This window comes from Anolis sagrei, chromosome 5 (assembly GCF_037176765.1).
Source record: "Anolis sagrei isolate rAnoSag1 chromosome 5, rAnoSag1.mat, whole genome shotgun sequence".
In the NCBI taxonomy this organism is placed as follows: Eukaryota; Metazoa; Chordata; class Lepidosauria; order Squamata; family Dactyloidae; genus Anolis; species Anolis sagrei.
This window is the reverse complement of record NC_090025.1, coordinates 4,049,242-4,067,176: the sequence shown is the minus strand read 5'-3', so window position 1 is coordinate 4,067,176 and position 17,935 is coordinate 4,049,242. Positions and strand designations below refer to the sequence as shown.

General features: G+C 45.5%; 1 protein-coding gene across 2 annotated transcripts in view; it reads right to left on the bottom strand.

Moving 5' to 3' along the window:
* Window positions 1-15,191, bottom strand: part of RTKN (rhotekin) — an 85,199-nt gene extending 70,008 nt beyond the window's left edge. The window contains exon 1 of one of the 2 annotated variants that reach the window (XM_067468460.1): window positions 15,012-15,191. In XM_067468460.1, coding sequence (XP_067324561.1) covers window positions 15,012-15,122 — 111 coding nt within the window. In that variant the 5' untranslated portion in view covers window positions 15,123-15,191. The remainder of the gene's footprint in view (window positions 1-15,011) is intronic. The other variant, XM_067468463.1, reaches the window with a different exon arrangement.
* Window positions 15,192-17,935: the final 2,744 nt, after the last annotated feature.

Sequence of the window (17,935 nt, the reverse complement as noted above, 5' to 3'; positions counted from 1 at the left end):
CAATATCATACGAAAGCTGACTGGCACAACCTGGGGATCACAACCAGACACAGTGAAGACATCTGCCCTTGCGCTTTGCTACTCTGCTGCTGAGTCTGCATGACCAGTGTGGAACACATCTCACCACACTAAAAGAGTGGATGTGGCTCTTAATGAGACATGCCGCATTATCACTGGGTGTCTGCGCCCTACACCAGAGGAGAAATTACATTGCTTAGCCGGTATTGCACCACCTGACATCCGCCAGGAAGTAGCAGCCAATAGTGAAAGGACCAAGGCAGAGACATCTCCAGTTCATCCCCTGTTTGGGTATCAGCCAGCACGTCAACGACTTAAATCAAGAAATTGTTTTCTAAGATCTACAGAGACACTCGCTGGAACACCTCAGCAAGCGAGAGTCCAAAAGTGGCAGGCTCAAACCCAGAACCTCAACCAATGGCTGATACCAAATGAGAAACTCCCCCCTGAGCACACAGAAGAATGGGTGACTTGGAAGGTGCTGAACAGACTGCGCTCTGGCACCACGAAAGCAGAGCCAACCTCAAGAAATTCCACAAAGTGGAATCCTCGGCATGCGAGTGCGGAAAAGAGCCAACCACTGACCACCAGCTGCAATGCACCCTGAGCCCTGCCACATATACCATGGAGGACCTTCTTGCAGCAACACCAGAGGCACTCCAAGGGGCCAGAGACTGGTCAAAGGACATTTAATCAACAACCAAGCTTGCAAACTTTGTGTTTTTTTATCTGTTTGTTTGTTTTGTTCTGTTAGAAATGTAATACAATGGTCTGGTTGCCCCTGACACGATAGATAAATAAATAGGGATCCAAGTGGAGTGCCATGGTGACTGCCTGCGAGTGTGCATTAAGGGCCTGGTTCAGATCATCACCATCATCATTAGACACACAACAAGATGAGTACCCAGCAAACAAGACCACTATGCTAGCTTTTGTATTCGATCACACATTGGACTCTTCACAAGTGCCCGAAATTGCGTGATGTATTGGTACATAATGCATGCAGATCCAAGTAAGGTGGCCTTTTGCAGCTGACAGGTAGTGATTTTATCAATGCTGATTGTTTTTAATGGGGGACGATGATGCCTGGCTCGAGAGCAGTACGTGTGAAAAAGATCTTGGAGTCCTCGTGGACAACAAGTTAAACATGAGCCAACAATGTGATGTGGCGGCAAAAAAAGCCAATGGGATTTTGGCCTGCATCAATAGGAGCATAGGGTCTAGATCCAGGGAAGTCATGCTCCCCATGCTCTATTCTGCTTTGGTTAGACCACACCTGGAATATTGTGTCCAATTCTGGGCACCACAATTCAAGAGAGATATTGACAAGCTGGAATGTGTCCAGAGGAGGGCAACTAAAATGATCAAGGGTCTGGAGAACAAGCCCTATGAGGAGCGGCTTAAGGAGCTGGGCATGTTTAGCCTGAAGAAGAGAAGGATGAGAGGAGATATGATAGCCATGTATAAATATGTGAGAGGAAGCCACACGGAGGAGGGAGCAAGCTTGTTTTCTGCTTCCCTGGAGACTAGGACGCAAGAGAACAATGGCTTCAAACTACAGGGAAGGAGATTCCATCTGAACACGAGGAAGAACTTCCTGACTGTGAGAGCCGTTCAGCAGTGGAACTCTCTGCCCTGGAGTGTGGTGGAGGCTCCTTCTTTGGAAGCTTTTAAACAGAGGCTGGATGGCCATCTGTCAGGGGTGATTTGAATGCAATATTCCTGCTTCTTGGCAGAATGGGGTTGGACTGGATAGCCCAGGAAGTCTCTTCCAACTCTTTGATTCTAGGATTCTATGATTCTAGAGACACAACAAGATGAGTACACAGCAATCAAGGCCACTATGCTAGCTTTTGTATTCGATCACACGTTGGACTCTTCACAAGTGCCTAGAATTGTGTGATATATTGGTACATAATACATGCAGCTCCAACTAAGGTGGCCTTTTGCAGCTGACAGGTAGTGATTTTATCAGTGCTGATTGTTTTTAAGTGCAAGCCAAGGTCTTTAGGCACTGCACCCAGTGTGCCGATCACCACTGGGAACACCTTCACTGACTTGTGCCAGATTCTTTGTAGTTCGATCTTTAAATCCTCATATCATGTAAGCTTTTCCAGTTGCTTCTCATTATTATTATATATCCGGGGGCCACTTTGCCCATTTGGTGCCTTTTGGAAGTTGTTTAGAGCCTCTTTAGTATGTGCCAGGGGCCACTTTGCCCATTTGGTGCCATTTGGACGTTGTTTAGGACTTCTTTAGTGTGTTTCAGGGTCCACTTTGCCCATTTGGTGCCTTTTAGAAGTTGTTTAGGGTCTCTTTAGTGTGTTTCAGGGTCCACTTTGCCCATTTGGTGCCTTTTAGAAGTTGTTTAGGGACTCTTTAGTGTGTGCCAGGGTCCACTTTGCCCATTTGGTGCCTTTTAGAAGTTGTTTAGGGTCTCTTTAGTGTGTGCCAGGGGCCACTTTGCCCCCTTGGTGCCTTTTGGAAGTTGTTTAGGGCCACTTTAGTGTGTGCCAGGGGCCACTTTGCCCACTTGGTGCCTTTTGGAAGTTGTTTAGGGCGTCTTTAATGTGTGCTAGGGGCCACTTTGCCCATTTGGTGCCTTTTAGAAGTTGTTTAGGGCCTCTTTAGTATGTGCCAGGTGCCACTTTGCCCACTTGATACCTTTTAGAAGTTGTTTAGCGCTTTTTTCATGTGTTTCAGGGGCCACTTTGCCCATTTGGTGCCTTTTAGAAGTTGTTTAGGGCCTCTTTAGTATGTGCCAGGTGCCACTTTGCCCACTTGATACCTTTTAGAAGTTGTTTAGCGCTTTTTTCATGTGTTTCAGGGGCCACTTTGCCCATTTGGTGCCTTTTAGAAGTTGTTTAGGGCCTCTTTAGTTTGTTTCAGGAGCCACTTTGTCCATTTGGTGCCTTTTAGAAGTTGTTTAGTGCTTCTTTAGTGTGTGCCAGGGGCCACTTTGCCCATTTGGTGCCTTTTAGAAGTCGTTTAGGGCTTCTTCAGTGTGTGCCAGGGGCCACTTTGCCCCCTTGGTGCCTTTTGGAAGTTGTTTAGGGCCACTTTAGTGTGTGCCAGGGGCCACTTTGCCCACTTGGTGCCTTTTGGAAGTTGTTTAGGGCCTCTTTAGTATGTGCCAGGTGCCACTTTGCCCACTTGATACCTTTTAGAAGTTGTTTAGCGCTTTTTTCATGTGTTTCAGGGGCCACTTTGCCCATTTGGTGCCTTTTAGAAGTTGTTTAGGGCCTCTTTAGTTTGTTTCAGGAGCCACTTTGTCCATTTGGTGCCTTTTAGAAGTTGTTTAGTGCTTCTTTAGTGTGTGCCAGGGGCCACTTTGCCCATTTGGTGCCTTTTAGAAGTCGTTTAGGGCTTCTTCAGTGTGTGCCAGGGGCCACTTTGCCCCCTTGGTGCCTTTTGGAAGTTGTTTAGGGCCACTTTAGTGTGTGCCAGGGGCCACTTTGCCCACTTGGTGCCTTTTGGAAGTTGTTTAGGGCGTCTTTAATGTGTGCTAGGGGCCACTTTGCCCATTTGGTGCCTTTTAGAAGTTGTTTAGGGCCTCTTTAGTATGTGCCAGGTGCCACTTTGCCCACTTGATACCTTTTAGAAGTTGTTTAGCGCTTTTTTCATGTGTTTCAGGGGCCACTTTGCCCATTTGGTGCCTTTTAGAAGTTGTTTAGGGCCTCTTTAGTTTGTTTCAGGAGCCACTTTGTCCATTTGGTGCCTTTTAGAAGTTGTTTAGTGCTTCTTTAGTGTGTGCCAGGGGCCACTTTGCCCATTTGGTGCCTTTTAGAAGTCGTTTAGGGCTTCTTCAGTGTGTGCCAGGGGCCACTTTGCCCCCTTGGTGCCTTTTGGAAGTTGTTTAGGGCCACTTTAGTGTGTGCCAGGGGCCACTTTGCCCACTTGGTGCCTTTTGGAAGTTGTTTAGGGCGTCTTTAATGTGTGCTAGGGGCCACTTTGCCCATTTGGTGCCTTTTAGAAGTTGTTTAGGGCCTCTTTAGTATGTGCCAGGTGCCACTTTGCCCACTTGATACATTTTAGAAGTTGTTTAGCGCTTTTTTCATGTGTTTCAGGGGCCACTTTGCCCATTTGGTGCCTTTTAGAAGTTGTTTAGGGCCTCTTTAGTTTGTTTCAGGAGCCACTTTGTCCATTTGGTGCCTTTTAGAAGTTGTTTAGTGCTTCTTTAGTGTGTGCCAGGGGCCACTTTGCCCATTTGGTGCCTTTTAGAAGTCGTTTAGGGCTTCTTCAGTGTGTGCCAGGGGCCACTTTGCCCCCTTGGTGCCTTTTGGAAGTTGTTTAGGGCCACTTTAGTGTGTGCCAGGGGCCACTTTGCCCACTTGGTGCCTTTTGGAAGTTGTTTAGGGCGTCTTTAATGTGTGCTAGGGGCCACTTTGCCCATTTGGTGCCTTTTAGAAGTTGTTTAGGGCCTCTTTAGTATGTGCCAGGTGCCACTTTGCCCACTTGATACCTTTTAGAAGTTGTTTAGCGCTTTTTTCATGTGTTTCAGGGGCCACTTTGCCCATTTGGTGCCTTTTAGAAGTTGTTTAGGGCCTCTTTAGTTTGTTTCAGGAGCCACTTTGTCCATTTGGTGCCTTTTAGAAGTTGTTTAGTGCTTCTTTAGTGTGTGCCAGGGGCCACTTTGCCCATTTGGTGCCTTTTAGAAGTCGTTTAGGGCTTCTTTAGTGTGTGCCAGGGGCCACTTTGCCCATTTGATGCCTTTTGGAAGTTGTTTAGGGCCACTTTAGTGTGTGCCAGGGGCCACTTTGCCCATTTGGTGCCTTTTAGAAGTCGTTTAGGGCTTCTTCAGTGTGTGCCAGGGGCCACTTTGCCCCCTTGGTGCCTTTTGGAAGTTGTTTAGGGCCACTTTAGTGTGTGCCAGGGGCCACTTTGCCCATTTGGTGCCTTTTAGAAGTCGTTTAGGGCTTCTTCAGTGTGTGCCAGGGGCCACTTTGCCCATTTGGTGCCTTTTAGAAGTTGTTTAGGACTTCTTTAGTGTGTTTCAGGGTCCACTTTGCCCATTTGGTGCCTTTTTGAAGTTGTTTAGGGTCTCTTTAGTGTGTGCCAGGGTCCACTTTGCCCATTTGGTGCCTTTTGGAAGTTGTTTAGGGCCACTTTAGTGTGTGCCAGGGTCCACTTTGCCCATTTGGTGCCTTTTAGAAGTTGTTTAGGACTTCTTTAGTGTGTGCCAGGGGGCACTTTGCCCATTTGGTGCCTTTTGGAAGTTGTTTAGGGCCTCTTTAGTGTGTTCCAGGTGCCACTTTGCCCACTTGATGCCTTTTAAAAGTTGTTTAGCGCTTTTTTCGTGTGTTTCAGGGGCCACTTTGCCCATTTGGCGCCTTTTAGAAGTTGTTTAGTGCTTCTTTAGTGTGTGCCAGGGGCCACTTTGCCCATTTGGTGCCTTTTAGAAGTTGTTTAGGGCCTCTTTAGTTGTCTTTAGTGTGTACATTTATGGGGAGGGTCTTTTGTTAGTAAGCCCACTGATCACCCACAGGTCAGTGGCTCCAAACAGAGGGAGAAGCAGAGATGGATGGAGCAGGGAACTGGTAGGACTGGTGCCAATGCCATCCAGGAAGGGAAAGCAGGGGAAGAACTGGGGGCGGGGGAACTCCTTCTTCCACTTTTACCTGGAAGGAAGCAAGTCAAGCAGGGAGGCCAACAAGGCAGCCTTTGTTCTCCCCCCCCCCCCCCCCGCCCGGGCTGGGCAGGGCGGGGATTTGGCACCTCCTGTGTCCCCACCTCCAGGAACAGTCAAGGGCAGAGAGATGGGGAGGGGGCCCTTTGCTTCAAAGTTTGCACCAACCAGCATCTCAAAAGGCTGGAAGACATGCTCTAAAGCAGGCATGGGCCAACTTGGGCCCTCCAGGTGTTTTGGACTGCAACTCCCACAATTCCTAACAGCCGGTAGGCTGTTAGGAATTGTTGGAGTTGCAGTCCAAAACACCTGGAGGGCCCAAGTTGGCCCATGCCTGCTTTAGAGCATTCAACAGAATGGCCCTCTTGCCATGCTCAGGTGCATTCATGTCTTTGGTTATGCTACAACAGAGTGCCACTTTCATGCTCTCACTTGAGTTAATCAATGTTTAGTTCATTCCAGAAGCGCTGCCACACTGAGATTTATTGCATTTCCACATCAACAGTATTGCCTTTCGCAGCTCTTTGAAAATTGATACCTTGGCACACGATTTGCATCCTTCTGTCCAACACCTGTATTGAGACCAAAGAAGCGGGTGTAGGAAAAGCTCCCACTAAAATAAATCCCAGCGAGTCCCACATTTCCCGTTTTCCTCCCTCTCCCTTCCTCCTTTCTTATGAAGCAACCCAAAATGGTGTCTCTCCACAACAAAGTCAAGGCGCATGAGTCCCCCGAGGCAACCGCTTCATCCCAGCGCTACAGACAGACAGAGACATGCTTTGCAGTGAAAGTACAACAACAACCCTATTAAATAACTTTTTGCCATCTTTTTATGACACTCAATACCCGCTGCTGCCTCAACTTGCCTACTGTTGCACTCCAGGTCAGGAAAAAGCCCTCTGACTTTCAAACACGCCACACGAAGAATAACGAAACAAATCTTCTTTTATTGAAGCTTAGCAAATAGCCAGAAGAAATAAATGCTTGTAAGAAAATAAGAAAGTTCCAAAAAGTAATAAGTCCATAAAAGACAGTAACACAAAGCAATGTCCACACAAGATATAGAGGCAATCCAAGACAGTATTAATCCAGACAGGAATCAACAAGATGCAAAGACAATCCAAAAGGCTAAAAACCTTCGCAGGAACAGGATTTCCATGGCACATGAACTTGATTTCCAAATGATGCCTTCTCCATCTAACAGGGTTCCCCTTGAGGCAAACCTTATAACCCAAAACTCAGGAATTGGTTTTGCTTTCCCCTACATTTACCCCTTATCAGGCGAAGCTGTTCAGAGCAACGTAAACACTGAGTTTGCTGTATTGTCGAAGGCTTTCATGGCTGGAATCACTGGGTTGTTGTAGGTTTTTTTCGGGCTATATGGCCATGTTCTAGAGGCATTTTCTCCTGACGTTTCACCTGCATCTGCCATGCCAACATAAAGCAGTGTTTCTCAACCGGGGGGGTCGGGACCCCTGGAGGGGTCGCAAGGGGGTGTCAGAGGGGTCACCAAAGACCACAAGAAAACACAGTATTTTCTGTGGTCATGGAGGTTCTTTGTGGGAAGTTTGGCCCAATTCAATCATTGGTAAGGTTCAGAATGCTCTTTGATTGTAGGGGAACTATAAACCCCAGCAACTACAACTCCCAAATGTAAAGGTCTATTTTCCCCAAACCCCATTAGTGTTTACATTGGGGCATATTGAGAATTCATGCCAAGTTTGGTCCAGATCCATCATTGTTTGAATCCACAGTGCTCTCTGGATGTAGATGAACTACAACTCCCAAAATTTAAGGTCAATGCCCACCAAACCCTTCCAGAATTTTCTCTTGGTCATGGGAGTTCTGTGTGCCAGAACTATAAATCCCAGCAACTACAATTCCCACAGGACAAAATCAATACCCTTCTCCAATCCTACCAGTATTTAAATGTGGGTGTATTGGGTATTTATGCCAAATTTGGTCCAGTGTATGAAAATACATCCTGCATATCAGATATTTACATTACTATTCATAACAGCAGCAAAATGACAGTTATGAAGTAGCAATGAAATTAATTTTTTGGTTGGGGGGTCACCATAACATGAGGAAGCGTATTAAGGGGTCGTGGCATTAGGAGGGTTGAGAACCACTGACATAAAGGCAGATCAGATAGCACACCAACTCTTGAAGAACAGGAAACCCAACTTTGCCACCAAAGTAGGAAAGAAACCAATAGCCAGACAACCAGAGATTGAGAACAACAACCTCCATGAACCCTTTACACCTACTGAATTGGACATGGCTCTCAGTAAATGTAAGAATGGCAAAGCAGCTGGCTTGGATGATCTACGGATGGAACAAATCAAGAACTTTGGTCCAAAAGCAAGGCGCTGACTGCTGGAGCTGATGAACAACTGCACTGCATCCTGTCAGATCCCCAAAATCTGGAGGAAAGCAAGAGTCATCGCCATCTTGAAGCCAGGCAAAGACCGTAATGATCCAAAAAGCTACAGACCAATCTCCCTGTTGTGCCACCTCTACAAAGTTCTGGAGAGACTTATTTTGCATAGAATCACGGAAAAAATAGACCCATGTCTGATCCCACAGCAAGCTGGCTTCAGGAAAGGCAGAAGCTGCACATCGCAAGTGCTGAACCTGACTCAGCACATAGAAGATGGCTTTGAAAGGCAGCAGATCACAGGAGCTGTCTTCATAGACTTGTCAGCAGCCTATGATACTGTGAACCACTGCCTCCTCCTAAGAAAAATGTATAGTATCACAAAGGACGACCACCTCACCCGCCTCATAGGAAACCTGCTACAAAACAGGAGCTTTTTTGTTGAGTTCCAAGGCCAGAGAAGCAGATGGCGGAAACAGAAGAACGGCCTGCCTCAGGGGAGCGTGCTCGCTCCATCCATGTTCAACATCTACACAAATGACCAGCCACTGCCAGAAGGGACAGAGAGTTTCATCTATGCTGATGATCGTGCCATTATCGCTCAAGCAGGGAGCTTTGAGATGGTAGAACAGAAGCTCTCCAAAGCTCTAGGTGCTCTTACTGCCTATTACAGGGAAAACAAGTGATTTTTCTGCTTTGATAACCTGGATTATCTGCCAGTGTAGAAGGTCCAAGGGGCTCTTCCAGAGAGGCCCTATATCCCAGGATCTGATCCCAGGTTTTCTGTTTATCCCAGATTATCTGGCAGTGTGGACTCATATAATCCAGTGCAAAGCAGAAAATCTGGAATCAGATCCTGGGATATAGGGCCAGTCTAGAAGGGCTCTAAGGCAAGGGAGACTTGGGCACATTATCTGCTTTAAACTGGAATATAAAGCAATGAAGACACACAGCCCTATATCCCAGAATATCAAGGTAGAAAATCTAAGTGTGGACTCAGATAACTCAGTTCAAAACAGATATTGTGGGATTTCCTGCCTTGATATTCTGGGTTTTATGGCTGTGTGGAAGGGCCCTCAGATATAGTTTTGCAAGTTCCTTCCTCTGAAATAAGAGCCTACTTGCAAGTACCTATTTATATGTGAAAATAGCCAGTGAGATCCAAAATGCAAAGTCCAAAGTGCAGGAAAACTAAGGCGCCAGGCCTTAATTATTTTAATTGCATGTGCCTTTAAATGGCTTGTCCACTTACAGTGAGCCATGCATTTAATTTAATGGAGTTTTCTTAGGCTAAGAATCTGCAGAAGTGGTTTTGCAAATTCCTTTCTTTGAGGGCCTTTCCATACAACCCAGTTTATCAAGGCAGATAATCCAAAATATATGCTTTTAACTGGATTATATGAGTCCACAATGCCATATAATCCAGCTCAATTTGAATTTTATATAACTGTGTGGAAAGGGACATAAACAAAGCCTAAAATACATGGGATGTATTGATGGCCTCCCATCCAAGTCCCAACCAGGGTTGGCCCTATTATAGAACTCAAATATGCTGATGACAACGTTGTCTGTGCGCATACAGAAGAAAAGGTACAAGCCACTCTAAACACCTTTGCAAAGCATACTGTGTGGAAAGGGACATAAACAAAGCCTAAAATATATGGAATGTATTGATGGCCTCCCATCCAAGTCCCAACCAGGGTTGGCCCTGTTATAGAACTCAAATATGCTGATGACAACGTTGTCTGTGCGCATTCAGAAGAAAACCTACAAGCAACTCTAAACACCTTTGCAGAAGCATACGAGAAGCTCGGCCTGTCATTGAACATCGAGAAAACCAAAGTGCTCTTCCAGCAGTCACCAGCCAATCCCTTTCCAATGACAGAAATGCAGCTCAATGGTGTAACATTTGAAAATGTTGACCGTTTCTGCTCCCTTGGCAGTCACCTCTCCACCAAAGTCGACATTGACACCGAAATACGATACCGCCTGAGCTCTCTGAGTGCAACATTTTTCCGAATGAAGCAGAGAGTGTTTGAGGACCAGGACATCCGTAGGGAGACCAAGGGGCTTGTCTATAAAGCTATTCCCCTCCCAACCCTGCTATACACCTGCAAGACGTGGACTGTCTACAAACATCAAGACTGAAATACAACACTGCCTGAGCTCTGCGAGTGTAGCATTTTTCCAAATGAAGCAGAGAGTGTTTGAGGACCGGGACATCTGTAGGGAGACCAAGGGGTTTGCTTATAAAGCTATTGTCCTCCCAACCCTGCTATATGTCTGCGAAACGTGGACAGTCTACAGACGTCACATGCAACTCCTGGAATGATTCCATCAGCGCTGCCTCCGAGTGCAGCATTTTTCTGAACAAAGCAGAGAGCGTTTGAGGACCAGGACATCCGTAGGGATACCAAGGGGCTTGTTTATAAAGCGATTGTCCTCCCAACCCTGCTATACGACTGCGAGACGTGGACTGTCTACAGATGTCAGACGCAACTCCTGGAACGATTCCATCAGCATTGCTCTAAAAAATCCTGCAAATCTCTTGGGAAGACAGACAGACAAATGTCAGTGTGCTGGAAGAAGCAAAGACCACCAGCACTGAAGCGATGGTCCTCCGCCATCAACTCCGCTGGACCGGCCACGTTGTCCATATGCCCAAATATCACCGTCTCTCAAAGCAGTTGCTCTATTCCGAACTCAAGAACGGAAAATGGAATGTTGGTAGGCAGGAAAAGAGATTGAAAGACGGCCTCAAAGCCAACCTCGAAAACGGTGGCATAGACACTGAGAACTGGGAAGGCCTGGTCCTTGAGCGCTCCAGTTGGAGGTCAGCTGTGACCAGCAGTGGTGAAGAATTCGAAGAGGCACGAATGGAGGGTGAAAGAGAGAAATGTGCCAAGAGGAAGTCGCGTCAAGCCAACCCCGACCGGGACCACCTTCCACCTGAAAACCAATGTCCTCACTGCAGGAGAGACATCGAGGGAGAACTGGGAAGTCCTGGCCCTTGAGTGCTCCAGCTGGAGGTCAGCTGCGACCAGCAGTGCTGCAGAATTCAAAGAGGCACGAATGGAGGGCAAAAAAGAGAAACATGCCAAGAGGAAGGCACATCAAGATGCCTTCACTGCAGGAGAACATGCAGGTCAATAATAGGCTCCACAATCACCTACGGACCCACCAACAGTACAACAATCTTGGACGACAATCCTACTCAGACAATGAGAGATTGCCTAATTAAGTAAGTATGGCCCTGCTTAGCTTCCAAAACCAGGCAGGATCTGGTGCCTTTAAGGTACAGTATTTTAGACAAAAAGCAAGGAAAATATGCGGTGTCAAGTGAACCCGCATTTATTTTTGAGTATAGATCAGGCATGGGCCAACTTGGGCCTTCCAGGTGTTTTGGACTGCAACTCCCACAATTCCTAACAGCCTATCGGCTGTTAGGAATTGTGGGAGTTGCAGTCCAAAACACCTGAAGGGAGAGCCCAAGTTGGCCCAATCCTGGTATAGATACATCCCTTGTGGGTCAACGATGGGTTAAAGCAGGAATGGGCCAACTTGGGCCTTCCAGGTGTTTTGGACTCCAACTCCCACAATTTGGGCAGGAAAAGAGATTGTGGGAGTTGAAGTCCAAAACACCTGGAGGGAGAGCCCAAGTTGGCCCAAGCCTGGTATAGATGCATCCCTTGTGGGTCAACGATGGGTTAAAGCAGGAATGGGCCAACTTGGGCCTTCCAGGTGTTTTGGACTCCAACTCCCACAATTTGGGCAGGAAAAGAGATTGTGGGAGTTGAAGTCCAAAACACCTGGAGGGAGGGCCCAAGTTGGCCCATGCCTGGTATAGATGCATCCCTTGTGGGTCAACGATGGGTTAAAGCAGGAATGGGCCAACTTGGGCCTTCCAGGTGTTTTGGACTCCAACTCCCACAATTCCTAACAGTCTATCGGCTGTTAGGAATTGTGGGAGTTGGAGTCCAAAACACCTGGAAGGCCCAAGTTGGCCCATTCCTGGGTTAAAGAATGGGAACCAATGGGGAATTCCCACAAGGGAGAGATATAAACAAGACAGAGTTAAAAGCAAGCCCTCTGGGGCTCAGACAGCTGATGCTCTGCAATTATATCTCTCATGTGATTTGCAACACACACACAAACACACACAGGAAAGAGTTGGCTGCCAACCAGGAGAAAGAAAAGCCCTGGGACAGATACAAAAGGGGTTCAGTCCTGGCCAGTGGGAAGCCGTGCCTGGGACACAAAGAGACAGAAGACCCCAATGTCCCTTGAAGGAAGGCCGGTGGGATGTGAGCTGCAGGCCAAGTCTGCATAAGAAAGAGACCTTGGGATGTGTAGTTTGGGAAACTGCTTGGAATGCCCTTCTCTGGGACTAGTATAAGATTTATTTATTTATGCATTTATTTATTTATGAGGTTTATATGCCGCCCTTCTCACCCCGAAGGGGACTCAGAGCGGCTTACAAGATATATATATGCATACAATCAGGGCAAACTTCCCACACAGAACCCCCATGACCAATAGAAAATACTTAAGGCCATCCAGTCCAACTCTCTTCATCAGCCATCCAGCCATAGAGATAGATAGATAGATAGATAGATAGATAGATAGATAGATAGATAGATAGGGAGTTGTAGTTGCTGGGATTTATAGTTCACCTACAATCAAATAGCATGATAGAATTGAACCAACCGGGGCATACAGGACTCTCCTGACCAACAGAAAACACTAGAAGAGTTTGGTGAGCATTGACCTTGAGTCTGGGAGTTGTAGTTCACCTACATCCAGAGACTACCATGGACTCAAACAATAATGGATCTGGACCAAATTTGGCACGAATATTCCATATGCCCAAATATGAACACAGATGGAGTTTAGGGAAAATAGACCTTGACATTTGGGAGTTGTGGTTACTGGGATTTATAGTTCACCTACAATCATAGAGCATTCTGAATTCCACTAACAATAGAATTGGGCCAAATCTCCCACACAGAACTCCCATGTGGGCCACAGCAACGCGTGGCAGGGGACGGCTAGTCATTCATAAAAACACTGAAAAACACAGTGGAAGGGACTTAAAAAGCCCAAAACACGAAAAATACATTACAATGTATGCGCAAAACCACATATATACACGCAAACACACATATACACAAATATATATACATATATACACACACAAAACACATATACACAGACTGGGTTATAGCAATACGTGGCAGGGGACAGCTAGTAATATTATAAATATTATATGTATATACAATATATTATATAATATATAAAATGCATTATAAATATTATATGTATATACAATGTATTATAGAATATATACAATGTATTATAGAATATATACAATGTATTATAGAATATATACAATGTATTATAAATATTATATGTATATAATGTATTCTAGAATATATACAATGTATTGTAAATATTATATGTATATACAATGTATTCTAGAATATATACAATGTATTGTAAATATTATATGTATATACAATGTATTCTAGAATATATACAATGTATTATAAATATTATATGTATATAATGTATTATAGAATATATACAATATATTGTAAATATTATATGTATATAATGTATTATAGAATATATACAATATATTATAAATATTATATATAATATATTATAGAATATATACAATATATTATAAATATATGTACATATAATATATTATAGAATATATACAATATATTAGAAACATATGTATATACAATATATTAGAAATATATATACAATATATTATAAATATTATATGTATATACAATGTATTATAGAATACATACAATGTATTGTAAATATTATATGTATTGTTGTTGTTCATTCGTTCAGTCATTTCTGACTCTTTGTGACCTCCTGGACCAGCCCATGCCAGAGCTCCCTGTCGGCCGTCACCACCCCCAGGATCTCCTTCAAGGTCAGTCCAGTCACTTCAAGGATGCCATCCATATAAATATTATAATAAATATTATATGTATATACAATGTATTATAGAATATATACAATATATTCTATATTATATGTATAATATATAATAGAATATATACAATATATTATAAATATATGTATATACAATATTATAAATATATATACAATATATCATAAATATTATACGTATATACAATGTATTATAGAATATATACAATATATTATAAATATTTTATGTATATATGATACATTATAGAACATATACAATATATTATACATATTATATGTATGTACAATGTATTATAAAAATATATGCAATGTATTATAAATATTATATGTATATACAATATATTATAGAATATAGACAATATATTATAAATATTATATGTATGTACAATATATTATAGAATATATACAATATATTGTAAATATTATATGTATTGTTGTTGTTCATTTGTTCAGTCGTCTCCGACTCTTTGTGACCTCATGGACCAGCCCACGCCAGAGCTCCCTGTTGGCCGTCACCACCCCCAGCTCCCTCAAGGTCAGTCCAGTCCCTTCAAGGATGCCACGCATCCATCTTGCCCTTGGTCGGCCCCTCTTCCTTTTGCCTTCCACTTTCCCCAGCATCATTGTCTATGTATGTATATAAAATATATTATAGAATATATACAATATATTATCAATATTATATGTATGTACAATGTATTATAGAACATATACAATATATTGTAAATATTATATTATATGTATTTACACTATATTATCTGCTTTGGACTGGACTACAGGGCAGTGTAGACTCATATAGTCCACTTCAAGGCATTTTCTGCTTGGGTGATGGGCTCTTGACTGTGGAAGCGGTACCAAACTGGGATAACCGGGCAGTGTGGACACACCCCACGCAGGAAAAGAACCCGCAGTGAACCTGAAGGGTCGGGGCAGGGTTAGGACACTGGTGGGGAGGGGAGGGGTCTCTTGGCAAGGCCAGGTGTCCCTCCCTCCCTCCTTTGCTCGTGGGCTCACCTGCTCGGGGTCTGCCAGGAGGCTGAGCCGGAACCGCCCCCTCCGGATCTCCATCTCCAGCGCCGAGCCCCTGGCCACCGTCACGCGGCTCCGGTGGTGCCGCTGGAACATCCTGCCACTCGAGGGGGAGCTGGACTCGGCTCGGAGGGCTTTCCCTACGTGAGAAGGGGATTAGGATGCCTCTCGGGAGCCTCAGGGACTGGCCGGCCGCACCTGGGTGGCGTTGGGAGCCTGCGGGGCGGGACTCAGCCCTCCTCCCGCCCCGTCGGGGACAAAGCCCGGCTCTCCTCCCCGCGAGGAGGAACCCCGGCCGGCCCCTCCCTCCCTTTGATGGACTGGAGGAGGATGCCTCTGGCTGGGAATCAGAGGCTCCCAAGAGTTGGAAGGGGTCCCCAAAGGCCACCCAGCTCAACCCGCTTCTTTCTGCCATTCAGGGAAAGCACAACCACAAGCACCGGGACTGTGGCGCAGCTGGCTGGGAGTCAGCTGCATTAAGATCACTACTGACCTAAAGCTCGAGATCAAAGACAGCCCGGGTCGGAGTGAGCTTCCGACCAATTTGTGTAGCTTGCTGTCGACCTATGCAGCCTGAAAGACAGTTGCATCTGTCAAGTAGGAAATTTAAATACCGCTTATGCGAGGAGGCTACAGTAAGTTGTAGCAGGACCAAGTGTGTGTGTATGTGTTGAAGAAAAACCTTCTGATGGTAATTATTAGGTGCAGCTGGTAACGTAGGTCAATCAGCAATCTTGGACCACACCTGATAGGGCAGTGGTTCTCAACCTGTGGCCCCCCTGGTGTTTTGGCCTACAGCTCCCAGAAATCCCAGCCAGTTTACCAGCGGTTAGGATTTCTGGGAGTTGAAGGCCAAAACATCTGGGGACCCACAAGTTGAGAACCACTGCGATAGGGTATAACTGTCTGGATTTTTAGAATACAGTTCTGCAGAGCTTTTTCTCTGAGGAGATCTATGCTCAAAGGCTCTGCTCCGAGGAGCATTGAATCAAAGAGTTGGAAGAGACCTCCTGGGCCATCCAGTCCAACCCCATTCTGCCAAGAAGCAGGAATATTGCATTCAAAGCACCCCTGACAGATGGTCATCCTGCCTCTGTTTAAAAGCTTCCAAAGAAGGAGCCTCCACCACACTCCGGGGCAGAGAGTTCCACTGCTGAACAGCTCTCACAGTCATAGAATCATAGAACCAAAGAGTTAGAAGAGACCTCCTGGGCCATCATCCAGTCCAACCCCATTCTGCCAGGCCATTCTACGAGGCCATAAAAATTTCCAGCAAGCGTGCAAAGAATGAGGAAGTATTGTCGAAGGCTTTCATGGCTGGAATCAGGCATGTAGCGGGGGGGGGGGGAGCTCACCATACTCAGTATATCCCATATGCATGGGGGTATTGGAGTAAGGATACAAAAGTTTTGCTAGGCTAGACCCTCTTTCACTCAGACTCAGCCTCCCCCCCCCCCGAAACCCCTCCTGAAAAAAATTCACACACACACACACACACACACACACCCCGAAACGAAATCCTGGCTACGGGCCTGGCTGGAATCACTAGGTTCTTGTGGGTTTTTTCGGGCTATAGGTCCTCTCAACAAAAGATTTTCCCAGGCTCTGACACCCCCTTGCGACCCCCATAGGGGTCCCGACCCCCAGGTTGAGAAACACTGCTCTATCAGGTGTAGCATTCAAATGCTAATGAAGGTGGTCAGTTGAAACATTCACCCCTAGCTCCAGCAGACAAGAGTCCTTTGTCCCACCCTGGTCATTCCACAGATATATAAACCCATTGTCCTAATTCCAACAGACCTCACTCCCTCTGAGGATGCTTGCCATAGATGCAGGCGAAACGTCAGGAGAGAATGCCTCTAGAACATGGCTCTATAGCCCGAAAAAACCCACAAGAAACCCAGTGATTCCGGCCATGAAAGCCTTCGACAATACAACTTGCATAGTCTTTGTAAGTAACACAAAATAACCTTGAGGCAACAGAGATTCCACCATAGCCTCCTTTACAGCAGGATACTGGCTTCTCTCCAACCTCCTGAAGAGAGATATTGACAAGCTAGTTGCCATGTATAAATATGTGAGTGTGGTGGAGGCTCCTTCTTTGGAAGCTTTTAAACAGAGGCTGGATGGCCATCTGTCAGGGGTGATTTGAATGCAATATTCCTGCTTCTTGGCAGAATGGGGTTGGACTGGATGATGGCCCAGGAGGTCTCTTCCAACTCTAGGATTCTAGGATTCTACCTTTTATTTTTCAGTGATTAGTTTGGGTGGAGGAGGGCACCAAAATACTGTTTGCTTACACTTAAAAATTACCTGGAGCTGGCCCCGTCCAGAAGCATTCTCTCCTGATGTTTTGCCTGCATCTATGGCAGGCATCCTCAGAGGTTGTGAGAAAGCTTCTGGAACATGGCCATACAGCCCAGAAGGCTTTCAGGCAGAAGCTGGATGGCCATCTGTCAGGGGTGATTTGAATGCAATATTCCTGCTTCTTGGCAGAATGGGGTTGGACTGGATGGCCCATGAGGTCTCTTCCAACTCTTTGATTCTATGATTCTATGACTGTGAGAGCTGTTCAACAGTGGAACTCTCTGCCCCGGAGTGTGGTGGAGGCTCCTTCTTTGGAGGCTTTGAAACAGAGGCTGGATGGCCATCTGTCAGGGGTGATTTGAATGCAATATTCCTGCTTCTTGGCGGAATGGGGTTGGACTGGATGGCCCATGAGGTCTCTTCCAACTCTAGGATTCAATGCTCTCCAGAGCAGAACCTTTGAGCATAGATCTCCTCAGAGAAAAAGCTCTGCAGAACTGTATTCTAAAAACCCAGACAGTTATACCCTATCACAGTGTTTCTCAACCTTCCTAATGCTGCAACCCCTTAGTACAGTTCCTCATGTTGTGGTGACCCCCCAA